The following is a 12655-nucleotide window of genomic DNA, read 5'->3' as shown; positions in this document are numbered from 1 at the left end:
GCCTTCCTGCCTGTCCGTCTGCCTGCCTGTCTGTTCATCTGTCTGTCCATCTGCCTGTCTGTCTGCTTTCCTGCCTGTCCACCCTGCCTGTCTGCTTTCTTGTCTGTCTGCCTGCCTGTCTGTTCATCTGTCTGTCCGTCTGCCTGTCTGTCTGCCTTCCTGCCTGTCCACCCTGCCTGTCTGCCTTCCTGTCTGTCTGCCTGCCTGTCTGTCCATCTGTCTGTCTGCCTACCTGTCTGTCTTCCTGCCTGTCTGTCTGTCTTCCTACCTGTCTGCCTACCTGTCTGTCTGTCTGCCTTCCTGCCTGTCTGCCTGTCTGTCTGTCTGCCTTCCTGCCTGTCTGCCTGTCTGTCTGCCTTCCTGCCTGTCTGCCTGTCTGTCTGTCCGCCTGCCTGTCTGTCCACTTGTCTGTCTGTCTGCCTATCTGCCTGTCTGTCTTCTTGCCTGTCTGCCCTGACTATCTGTCCACCTACTGGTCTGTCTGCCTTTTTGCCTGTCTGCCTGTCTATCTGCCTGTCTGCCTGCCTGCCTGTCTGTCCATCTGCCTGTCCGCCTGCCTGTCTGCCTGCCAGTGTGTCTGCTTGTCTGTCTGAATGTGTGCTCACACACAGCTCATTCAGTTTGTGGTTTCTTTGGAAATGCAGCAACCTTTGCAGAAACTCCACCTAATGGCTCCTGCGTAAACCCTAGCAATTGGGGATCCGAGGTAAGAAATGGGATTGGAAAAGAAGCTTGTTCATGAAACTGGAGAGCAAGTCCCTTGTGTGAAGTTCTGGGGCTGGGGAGAGCCACGGACGGGGCTGTGCGTTCCATTTGGTTGCGGAGAGCCCTGAACGTGGCCCTCTCTTGCTTCTAATCTAAATAAATGGCCCAGAGAGAGAAGTCCATTTGAAATTTAGGGGAGCCGCAAGCCCAGGGCTGCAAGGGAGCAGAGTTCTCCGAGCAGCTGGGGTCTGCGTTGTAAATAAGCTGACAAGCGGCTGGTGAAATTGATGGCCTCACTGTGTAAAATAACACGCCTGTGAGCTCCAAAAGGAAGGAGAACGTGCAGGGTAGCCTGGCCCCAGCGCACTGCGGAAGGTCTTGAGAGGACCTTGCTGTGACACTGCCTGCTTCACTTCCAGGGGAGCCATTGGCAGGGGGACAACAGAGCATGGGCAGGTCAAGGGGAGGTGGCCAGGGCCCCCGAGCCCCTCAGCCCTGGGCAGTGGCATCCTTCCTGGGATCCAGCGGGGTCTCCTGCAACCACTACAGGGGGAACTGCTTTTGGTGACTGTAAAAGTGAGGGAAGAGGAAGAAAGAAGGTATTTTGAAACCCAGCAGTAAAAATAAAACTAAAAAGGAAAGGACAGGCACGGGCCACCTGCAGCCCCCGATGGAAGCACAGCTATGCCTCCCTCGCACGCTCCAGCTTCACACAGAAGGCAGGACTGAGTCTGGGGGGATGACGGAAGCACACGGCAGACCAGGGAGCCAGCAGCCCTGAGGCGGGAATCTCGGGTCCCGGCAGGAGTCCCAGGCAGCCCGAGCAGGCTCGCATCCAGGGTGTGACTCCAGGCTCCACTGGGCATCGTCCCAGAGAGACCTCCAGGCCGGCTGTCAGGATGAAGACCAAGGAGCAGCCCCCTTCCCCATTCCCATTTCAATGTTCATGCTTCTCCAACCCAAATCCCACAAAGCCTACATGCTTTATTTTTAAGAAATAAGAGTGACATTAACTGAATCTCACCTTCCCACTTCACTCAAAGACCTCGAGGCCAGGAGAAGCTAGGGGCCAAGTTACCTCCAGGAAATGTATTTGGTGCACCAAAGGCTCTATGTTCCCTACCTCAGGGCTTTGAAACACATTCTGAATGATTTCAGGTCATTTGAGGCAAGGACCTAAACGGAAGAGGCTTCCAATGTCATCTGGTTTGATTACCCGATCGCCCCAGGCAACCCATGAGAAGCCCGCTTCCTCCTGCTTGCGTGGGGCTGCGTCAGCCCGACCTCTCCAGGGCACACACATACGCACATGTGGCGGGCACACGCGTGGGTGCTGGCACCGGGAAGGGGCTCACACTGGGGTGGGCATGGGGGGCTTGGGCTCCTCTTGGCAGGCTTCTGGGCATGGCCGGCACTTTGCCTCCTCCAACTTAAAATCCTGATTATCAAAGCCAGTCCAGAAACCAGATTATCAAAGCTAGTGGTATCAAAAGGAAAGCTACACGCTCCAAACCCCTCGGCACAGACCTGCCTTGAGCCAGATAAAGTCAGGATTTGCAACACAAACTTGCAAAGCAATTATTGTTACCAAAGTCGAAACTCACAGATTGGAGAGAGCAAAAGAAATCAATGATAATTAAATTCTTCTATAAACACCACCCCGACCCTCTAGGGGCTCCTAGCACACAACGCTGTCCAGAAGTCGGCTCTCATTACAGAAAAAACACACAGCTCATTTTCTGGGAGGGGACCAGACCAAATAAATCTTTCTGTTGCTAGCCTTTGTTAAGTTGTAAGTCACTATTTTTTGAAGGGTGGGCAAGGGGGGGCCTGTGAGTTGGGGAGGGCTGTGAGCATTGAACAGATGACCTATAAGTAGTATGAGCTGTCATTTACCCTGCGAGTTGGGACACGGCCCTGGAGCAGCCGGGGATGCTTGCTCTGTCTCAGAGTGGGGGTCAGTGACCAAAACAGGTACAGGTGCCTCAGCTGGTCTCCTTCCCCAGGGACGGAGACACAAACGGAGTCCCCAGCGCTTGCATTATCATGTGGTCCCTCTAGCTCTGTGTGGCCAGAGGACAGAAATCTCATGCTGTCAACTTAAGTTGTGTGAAACACTCTTTATCCCCAATGGCCTCTGTGAACAGACACACCCTGCATGTGTCACTAAACCAGCCTTGGCAGAAAACCAGCGTTTCCTCCTTCGCCTCCCAGTTACCATTGTCTGGGGCTCTCGCTTAAAATGCCCACTCCCAGGCACTGACCCTGGTGATTCATGGGACATCTCTGAGCCTCAGGCCCCTCATCTTTGAAACGGGATGACAAGCCTGTTGGGAGGGTGTTGTGAGCCCCAAATTCAATGCCTTCCCCATCCTGATGAGCTGTGTGACTGCTTCTCTGCAGGTGGCAGCCGGCTCCTCAGGTGAGAGGAGCACAGGGGGATCCTGGAATCAGACGCACCGCTTCCCATCCAGGCTGTCCCTGGGACCCCTTGGAAACCCTCGGTGGACTCCAAGTGGGGGGTGGGGGCCCATATTTGCACAGAGTCCCACCCTGCCTTTAGCCCACTCCCTAGCCCACCAGGGGTGGGGGTGTGGGGGCAGCTACGGCCATCGTGAGATGAACGGAGTTGGGCTGGGGTGGGGAAGCTGAGGTTTTCTCCCATGTGGAACCTCTGGGCCGTGGCTCTGCTCAGCCCTGCTCTGATGGGGATCCCCTGCCCCAATGGACACCCTAGGGTGGGTGGAGAGCTGCTCCCTCACATCCTAGAGAGCCAGGCAGATGCCTTCCAGAAGGTTCCTGGGCACCTCCTGCCTCATCCTCACAACATCCTGGTGAGACCAGGAGGGGAGGGCCAGAGTGACCAGAATTGAGCACCTGGCCCCGCCCACTGCCTGCTCACTCCAGCAGAGAGCCCTGGGAAGGGCACACTGACTCCTAGAAGTGGGTCAGCAGTGCACGGAGGCAGGTGGCCCCACCCCACACCCGGCCCAGGCAGTACCTACCTGTACGGCTGCTCCCCAGTGTGCGTCCTCAGGTGTCTGGTGAGATTGGCTGATCTGGGGAAGATCTTCCCACAGTACCTGGGGTGGAGGGAGGTGGGAAGGGTGAGGGAGGATTAGGGCGGGTTCACAAGGCCATTTCCCAGAAATAGTTTCATGCTAATGCTCGGGGTCTCACACCTGATGCACAGGTGGGCCCATCCCAGCATCCCGGTTTCAGTCTCTTCTATAGCCCTGAAGCCCAGCCTCGGTTACAGAGCAGCCTGCCATGGGCCACAGGAGTAGACAGACCAGCCCCTGCCCCCTGAAGCAACCTGGCCCCTCAGTCTGGCATTGGACAGCGTAGGCTCCAACAGACTTGGACGGGCCTGCACCAGCACAGCGTGGCTGGGAGGGTATCATCCTGACACTGCAGAAATTGGCTGAGGCTGTAGCACTGGACTGCCCATCCCTCCAAGCGCTGAGGTTAGTCACTGACCAGCACACCCCAGCCCCAGCCTTCCCAGTTTAGGCTGGGCTGAGGTTGCATTTTCTTGAGCTCACATGAGCACAGCATGGCGTTAGGCAGGGGAGGCCACCCATGTCACTTATTTGCAAAGCATGACCTCAAGCAGATAACCAACTGATTACGGTGCTGTGTTTTCCTGTGGCCAGGACTCTGAGTTTTTCCTGGAAGCATAAGTTCACAGCCATAGGTGTGGAATTTGAGCCCCAACAGGGCTGTCCCAGCAGCACCCCAGGGCCCCTCACCTGCATGTGTATCGCTCCTTGCCCTTCCTGAGGATGGGATCAGAAAGCGTTGGGGCTGGGGACCGGAAGTTGAAGGGGTGGTGGGGGAGGGGCTGCAGGGAGCTGCCCGAGTCGGCCTTCATGGCTGCAAAGCTCTCTAGCTTCTCCGTCATGGTCTCTATGGCTGACATCTGTAGGCATAAGAGTGGGAGGTTATGGACTCAGCTGACTCTCACCTGTTTTCAAGGGCATGCACTGCTGGGGGTTCCATACAACAGCATATCTTAGGGTGCTCAGGTGGGCACTGGAAGCAATGGTCTCCTAGTATCTTCTTGGGCCCTGGGTTGGATTCTTACACCTTTCTGTAGCCAGCCCTGCTCTTGTTCTTCCCTGAGTCCCTCGTTTATAGTTTAAGGTCTTGCCTGCAGGAGCTGAAACTAACCTTTAGCAATCAGCCTCATTGCCTGGTTTGGGCGGCACCTGAATGAAACGGATAGCTGATGTTTATGATTACCCCTTATCTGACCCAGGCCGGCAAAATGCCCAGCTGACTTGACTCCTGGCCAGCACTTCTGGTTGGCTAGTTTGGGTTAAATGCAGAATTACATTTAGTTTAACATCAAACATTTTATTTTTTAGTCTTGAAAAATTAAAATAGCAACCTGAATCTCAGTTTAAAACATAGATTGTGGGCCTGCGAAACCACTGCCACCAAGTGGTGGCATGCCATAATTGCAGGCAAAGTTCTAAGGAATTCAACAGCCTCTTTAAGACTTAATCCCACAAAGGAAATATTCAAAATAATAATGCCAAATGTCACATGACACAGGGCAATTTGATATGGGCAATAGGAGCTGCCTCTCTGCTCCCTAGAGATGCCCAGAGCTTGCTCGATTAGGAGACTGGAAGCATGGGATTGGTCATTTTCACCCAGTCGGCAGAGCTCTGATCAGAATACCAGACTGTCCTGGCCCCACTGAGGTCTCTGATAATAGTGACAGGAGAGGGGAGGGGCTGGGTTGATGGAGCTGCTCAGTGTCAGCCCCGCCTCTCCCAGCTCCTTTTCTCTTTGAAGATAAGGAGTAGCTCCCAATGGAGAAGGAGACGGGCCACGCTGTGATACCTGCTGTGTGCCAGGCCCTGAAGGGGGCTGCGTAGGGGCTGAAAAGGAAGAGTGTTCATCATCCCCTGAGGGGTAGCAAAAGGCAACACAGGGAACAAACCCGGGGCCTCCGCACCACACACCCAGCCCGCTGAAGGTGGGGCCAGCGTTCCCAGGGCCCAATGCCTGACTCACAGGGCCCTCCAGATACCTTTGCTAAACAGGTATTTTCATAGCCCGCCTCCCCTGGGAGCTCCCAGAGAAGGGGATGGTGAGGGAGGGCAAGGGTGAGGCAGGAACTGATAGAGATGCAGAGGGAAGGGAGAGCTTGGGGTTCCCTGGGTGCTAGTGTCACTGGGAGGAACTGGACAGGCTGTGGGTTCTTGGCACCCAGTCTCCACGGAATGGGTGTGGGGGTGAGGAGAAGGGCAGGTGGGGACCTGCCTCATCCAGAGCCCTCGTGTGGGGCTCACTGCCTCTGGGCAATGCTCAGAGCCAGCTCCATGGAGGTGACCTAACCATTTACAGCAAGACCCTGGCCCTGGCTGCCCACTAGCAAACAAAACTATCCCGTCACACAGCTGGGTCTCTCAGAGTCCGAGTGCCTGGCACTCAGCTTTTCGGAGACCTGCTTGCCAGGGACTTATCCAACCACTGCTGGTAGGGAGCAGAGGGCTTTCTACAAATGCTCCCGGAGATCACATGACTCCGTGGTGGGGATGTTTTGCTATTTGGGGAACAACTGACTGGTAACAATAAAAATACCCAGAAAGAAATGAACAAGTAGAAACTCATGTCCATCCACAGTGGCCGAGGCCTCCCCTCTGGCCCCTTTCAGCCCCACCCAGGCCGTGGAGGTCAGGCTTCCCCCGCCTCTGGGAGGCAGGCATGTTCTCATCTTGATGAGAACCAGCGATGGGCAGATGGAAGCTGCCTTGCTCTCTGAGCCATCAAGTGGACCTCACCAGCCCGTCCGCAGCCTGGAGCAGCGCGACTGAGGTCTCTGCACAGTCATGGCCTCTTGGGCTTTGTCGAGGCCATTAGTAACTGGTGCCTTCTGCTCGAGTGATGGCCCAACCTTAGACCATTTGGTGATTTATTAGAGATCTCTCTCTTTCCACCCCCACCTCCTGGCTCCGGGCTGCAGGGACAGGCAGCGGGGGTGGCAGGCCTGTGGGGACAGCAGGCAGGAGGGACAATGGCAGCTGCCCCCCGCCAGGCTCCCTTCCTCGGGCCTGGGTGGGCCTCTCCTGCCCGGCTTGTTCCGCCCAATCAGATATTCCCGGCCTCGATCCCCGCACAAACACAAACACAGGATGCGCCTGGCTGGCTCATGGCTCTTTCCAGCCCATCCCGAAGAAAATCAGGGGAAGTTATTAACCAAACTCCACGGCCCCGGGGAAACAATGGGAGGCACTAAGTTTAGCTGTGAACTCAGCCTGGGCGCAGGTTTCACAAACCGGGGGTGGGGGGCGCCGTCCACGGCGGGCTCAGCCTGGGCGCAGGTTTCACAAACCGGGGGTGGGGGGCCCCGTCCACAGCGGGGAAGGCCGAGAAACAGAACAATGCCTTGGCCTGGTCTGCGGTCTGTCAGGGCCAGGGCCACCGCACGACCCCCAGAGTGCAGCCCTCCAGGTGCAGCCCACAGCCCTGTGGAAGGGGCCAGGCTCCCAGCAATGAGACCAAGTCAGTAGGGGACAGGAGACTGGGGAGACTCTGCCCTGGCTATGCTGCCCACCCACTGCTTTGCTCCCAGGATGTGGCCTCAGGGGCAGCCAGGAGTGACTCCAGGCCTGGCAGGTTCTGCACCCGCCTGTCCAAACTGGGGAGCCCTCTGGGTCTCTCTCCAGACCCCCTGCCCACCACCTCCCTGGGGCCTGGCTCCATGCCCCTCTCTGCATGCTCAGGCCCTTCCTCTCTTCTGGTCCATTTGAACACACTCAGGTCCTGTGCACGCCAGAGAGAGCGCCCAAGCTGTGTCCTGGGGCTGCTCCCCTCACTCACAATCCCTGCCCTCGATCCTCCAGGCTCTGCCCACGACTCCAGTGAAGCTCCTTCTCCCTCCTGGAGCCCAGAGCCAGGGGTCAGAGAGGTCCCTGGGGTGGCCCCGTGAGAATCGCTCTCAGTCCTCAACCTCTCCAGCCTACAGTGACTTGGGGGGCCACAGGGAGAGAATCCTTCTCTGCCTTTGAGGACGTCTGTGCGTGGTGTGGCCTGGATGGGAACTCAGGCTCCAGCCTGGCCGCTGAGCCTCAGCAGCTGGGCGGTGGGGCCACTGGCGTGTGGGTTACAGGGTGCCCTGGCCTGCGCTGAGGACGTACCTGGGGGTGGAAAAGCAGCGGGGACGGCCGCAGGTACTTCTCCTTCAGGGCTCCCACGGGGTCCGTGACCTTCCGCTTTTCTACCCTGCTGGACAACAGCACAGAGGGTTACGTACCCCACCGAGCCACCCGCCCCACAGAGCTGCCCACCCCACCTGTCCATATGCCTGGCCAGTCACAAGGCCATGGTGTGAGCCTCGCTGGGGCTGCCCCAACTTTGACCAGACTCCTCTGTGGGCCTTGGGGATGTTGGGGGCCCAGCCCACCTGCACCCCTAGACGGACCCTCCCTGTTACCACTTGCCCCTGAACACTCTTCCTCGGTGGTTCCCAGACACCTCCCACACCTCCAAAGACCCCTGGCTGCCAGCACCCCTGCATGTCATGGGTACTAAGCCCCCACTGCCAGCACCCCTGCATGTTCTGGGTACTAAGCCTCTGCTGCCAGCACCCCTGTATGTCATGGGTACTAAGCCCCCACTGTCAGCACCCCTGCATGTTCTGGGTACTAAGCCCCCACTGCCAGCACCCCTGTATGTCATGGGTACTAAGCCCCCACTGCCAGCAGCCCTGCATGTCATGGGTACCAAGCCCTCATTGCTAGCACTCCTGCATGTCCTGGGTACTAAGCCTCTGCTGCCAGCACCCCTGCATGTCCTGGGTACTAAGTGCACGTGGCTGGAGTCTTCTCTGAAGGCCCTGTGCACCCCAGCCTCCCTTCCGCTAATTGGTTTGTCAGCCCTGCATGAGTGGGGACCACTCTGACGGGGGTCCCTGGACCCGCTCACAGCAGAGCGTGGCTCACACTGGAGGCTCAAGGCCTCCTCCCCTCCTTCCCTGACTCAGCTCTTGGCACACATGGGCGTGCTACCCGTGTGTGCTGATGAATGTGAGCAACCAGCAGGTTTCTGTCCTGGGGAGGTCACCAGGGGCTTCCTGTGGCACCCGGACAGGGGCCTGTCTAAACACCCTCCAGGGCTGCTGGAGATTACAGCTCCAGAACCTTCCCCAGATGCCAGTGACAAGCCTGCTCATTGAATCACAATACAAATCTCCTGTGGTAAACAGAGGCTGCGGGCAGAGCCATCCGCTGGCCCTCCTTTGGCCTGGTGGCTCTTGAAGGCGGCCTGCTCTTCTCTGTCTGCCTAGGTCTGAGGGTTAGATTTGGGAAACTCTTTCCTGTCACTGAGAACGCTTTGGTAAATCTGCCGCCCCACTCCGAGACCCAGCAGCCCCAGCATGTCTAGGACTGGCCGCTTTTGCTTTATTCGGACGGGACTTGCTCAGAGTTGCCTGCCTGTCTCCTTACATGGTGACGCGGAGAGCACAGAGAGAGGTGCTGGTGGGGTTAGGACCCTCTCCCCAAGCCTGGCCCTACTCTCCCAACCCACCTGCATTCTAGGGAGGGGCAAACCTGCCCAGAAATTAGGGAGTGCTATTAAACTCGCCTCTCCCCAAGAGGGGCATCAGAGACATGGGGCACTGGTGTATAGAAAACTAGAAAACCAGAAAACCCTCCAATGCTTGCTTCCTCCCTGCCTCCTTCTCCCCTCCAAGGACCATTGGCTGCTTCTCTGATTCCCCTGGGCCGCCAGAAAGACATTCCCTCCCCACTCCCCCTGCTTCTGTGGCTCCAGGGGCAGGAGCGCACCAGGAGGGGCAGGAAGCACTCAGCCCAGGCCCCTCTGACTTCTGCAGGTGAGGGTTGGGGAGATCTGGACCAGAGACGACAGCTGGAGAGAGGGGTGGTGAAGGGCGGGGTTGGGGCGGGGGTGGGGGTTACTGGGGATAGGAGGGGTCGAGGCCAGCAGTGTGATGTCTGAGTGGTCATCAGTGCAAGAAAACCACACGTGTCTGGGAGCACCCATCCTGGCCTCCCAAACACGGCCCGGGCCAGGCACCTAGCTCAGGAACAGACAAGCCAGGCATCCTCCTGAGGGGTGCAGATCCCCCCCAAGTACAGGGGCTCTTCCTGAAGTCAGCAAAGGCCAGGGGACGACCTTGGAGGAGCTTGAAAGAGACACCACCATGCACTGAGCCCGCCCAGCACTGCCGTGGCCCCACCCCAGGGAGAACCAGTGAGGCTGGGGTGCTGAATACCTGTAGATGGGGTCCATGAAGAAGGGCGAGGGCTTGGCGTAGTGGAGCGGGGGCTGCTGGGGCAGCCGCGCCGGGCACACCTGGGGCAGCCCCTCGCCGACACCCAGCTTGCGTTCCCCGTAGACGTGGTTCTTCCGGGGCTCCCGCCCGCCACCGTTCTGGCTGGCGCGGGCCCGGCTGCCGATGCTCAGGTCCAGTGGCTGCTCCTCGCTGGATGCGGGTGCCGAGGGGCCTTTGGGCATGGGAAGGATGGGCTTCACGTCTTTGGGCTTGGTGGTGAGATCGAAGGGGCACTCGGCACTGGGGCCGCCCACCTTGAGGGCGTCCCGGGGTGACTTTGGCTCGGCCTTGACCAGCAAGTTGTGGGCGAGGGCTCGGTCCGTGAAGGGGTAGAGGGAGTGGGGAAAGTTGGGCAGGAACTGGAAGGGGAACGCTGAGTGGTAGGGGAGCGCGCCCAGCTTCTTCTCCTGCATCCCCATGAAGCCGGGGCCAAAGTACTTCTCGGCAATGGACGCGATGGCCTTGATGGAGTCCCCGGCGGCGCCCGTTGCCGTCAGCAGCTGCTCGTCAGGTGGCGGGAAGAATGAGTGCTGGGAATAGAAGACAGGCACCTCGGCCACGCTGTTCGGGGCTCCCGGGGGCGCCAAGCTGCCCCCAAACTCGGGCTGGCCCTCGGCCGACTTGCCCTTGCCCTTGTCCTTGTCGGGGTCGCTGTCCACGTCGCTGTCCAGGTCCGAGCCCGTCCCCGTGGTCGTGTCCAGGTCGGTCCCCGTGGTGGTGTTGACGTCCTCAAAGTCACTGCCGTCGGACATGTCGCTGCTCCTGGTCTTCTGCTTCTCCACACAGGAATCCTCCAGGCGGCTCTCGAACTTCTCCTCGGGCCCTGCGGCTGTCGTTGTGCCCTGGCTGCTGTTGCTGATGGCGGAGACCAGAGGCAGGGCTGGGTTCCCCAGGGGGCTGGGGAGCTTGGCGTCCTGGGTGTGGTTCAGGGGGCTCTTGAGCAGTGGCGTGGGAGGTAGCAGAGGCGGCCGGGGGTACAAGGACGGAGGGAAGATGCCCGGGAAGCCGGGGGTGAGTGCGGGGAACGCGGGAGGCGCTGTGGAGAAGGGCAGGCTCCCCGGGTGTGGCCTGGAGGGGAAGTACTCGTTGAAGCCCAGGCTGGCATGATTGAGGCTGGGGGAGGGTTTTGTTTTGTCCATCATGGGACTGGGGGTCAAGGGCAGGCCCGGGGCGAAGAGGCCGCCCGGCGTGTAATGGTTCTTGCCCTCGCAGAAGCGCCGGTGCTTGTTGAGGGAGGAGGTAGTGCTGAACATCTGGCCGCAGTCCTTGCACTTGATCTGCGTGCGGCAGTCGGCGTGCATCCGCTTGTGCCGGCACAGGTTGGAGAACTGCGTGTAGGACTTGTGGCAGACCTCACCTAAAACATCAGCAGGAGCCAAGACAAACCCGCATGAAATGACCGGGAAACGCTGCTGAAAATGCCACATGAAATCGCTGGGAAACCCAGCCGCTGGAGGGGCGGGGCTGGGGCTGGAAGCAGTCTGGGTGCAAGTGCATGGGCACGGGTGGATATGTGTGTACTGTGCGTGCATGTGTGTGCATACACACAAATATACAGGAAGGTGCATGTGTGTCTGTATGTGTGTCCGTGTGTGTGGGGGCAGGTGTGTGTGTATTCTGCAAGCGTGTGTGTCTGAGTGTGCATACATGTGCACACATGAGCATGTGGAAACATATGTGAGTGTGCATGCTCCCACCCCAAGGCTGGCCTCCAGTGACCAGCACAGATCCTGGGGTCAGTTGGTACAGATCCTGCAGTGCCTCTATCTTCTTTGCTGGAGAATGGGCTTGCCACTGCTGTTCCCACCCTCCTACCCCACCGTGTTGCTAATTTGGGAGCCAAGATTTTCAGAAGTCCCTGGGGAAGGCGAGCCTGCTCCCCAGGGTGGGGCATGGGCAAAGCGAAGGCATGTGATAGTGTCTGCCACCCCATCAGTGGATTCAGGGCAAGCTGGCTCAGGGACTGCCCTGCTTTCGTCTTCACTTCTGCAGCTGTTCTAGGAGGGGTGGGGGCAGGATGCTGACCATGCAGACTGGGCCTTCTGCTCTCCAGAAGTTCACAGTGTTCCTGGTGTCCTCCGGCCTCCCCCTCCGCCCCAGTTACTGCTGCCTGCACCCCAGAGAAGGTAGCCTCTGGGGTGACACAGTCAGTTCCTGAGGTTCTCAGGAGGCCCCAACTCGGGGAGCTCGGACTTTGGGGCTCCTGGCGGTACTCGGCCACCCTTCAGAGATGGCTCGAGGTGGACGTGGATAGGAGGTCACCCCGGGCAGGAGCCCATGCAGAGGGACTATTCCCTGCTTGAGAAAAGTGAAAATCCTGCTACTGGGTACCTCCTCAGACTGGGATAGAAGCTGCTGTGCCCAGCTCTGGCTGGCGAGTGCCAGCATCTCCTCTCAACAGGAGAGGGCAGTGCCGGCCCGGCCAGACTCCAGGACCCAGCGGCCTGGGGGTTCCGACCATTTTCCTAAAGGCCTGTGAACGGGTGTCACCAAATTGCCAGCTTGTCTTTTGCCTCTTGTTTTTCTAAGAAGAAAGGGAGGAACACACACACATCTACACGCGCACACACACAAGCACACACCACATTCATACACATGCACACACACACCACACACCCCCCCCACACATCACACACA

General features: G+C 58.6%; 1 protein-coding gene across 2 annotated transcripts in view; it reads right to left on the bottom strand.

Moving 5' to 3' along the window:
• The window catches only part of PRDM16 (PR domain containing 16), a 254352-nt gene that overhangs the window by 12071 nt on the left and 229626 nt on the right, over positions 1-12655 (bottom strand). For both annotated transcript variants that reach the window (XR_001003424.1, XM_011956834.1), the window contains exons 8-11: positions 9959-11375; positions 7860-7947; positions 4458-4627; positions 3711-3788 (exon numbers count right to left, since the gene is read on the bottom strand). Coding sequence is in view for 1 of the 2 variants with exons in the window: in XM_011956834.1 (XP_011812224.1) it covers positions 3711-3788; positions 4458-4627; positions 7860-7947; positions 9959-11375 (1753 nt within the window). In the remaining variant the exon portion in view is untranslated. The remainder of the gene's footprint in view (positions 1-3710; positions 3789-4457; positions 4628-7859; positions 7948-9958; positions 11376-12655) is intronic.

This window comes from Colobus angolensis, unplaced genomic scaffold (genome assembly GCF_000951035.1).
Source record: "Colobus angolensis palliatus isolate OR3802 unplaced genomic scaffold, Cang.pa_1.0 Scaffold426, whole genome shotgun sequence".
Lineage (NCBI taxonomy): Eukaryota > Metazoa > Chordata > Mammalia > Primates > Cercopithecidae > Colobus > Colobus angolensis.
This window is presented reverse-complemented; position numbering and strand designations above follow the sequence as displayed.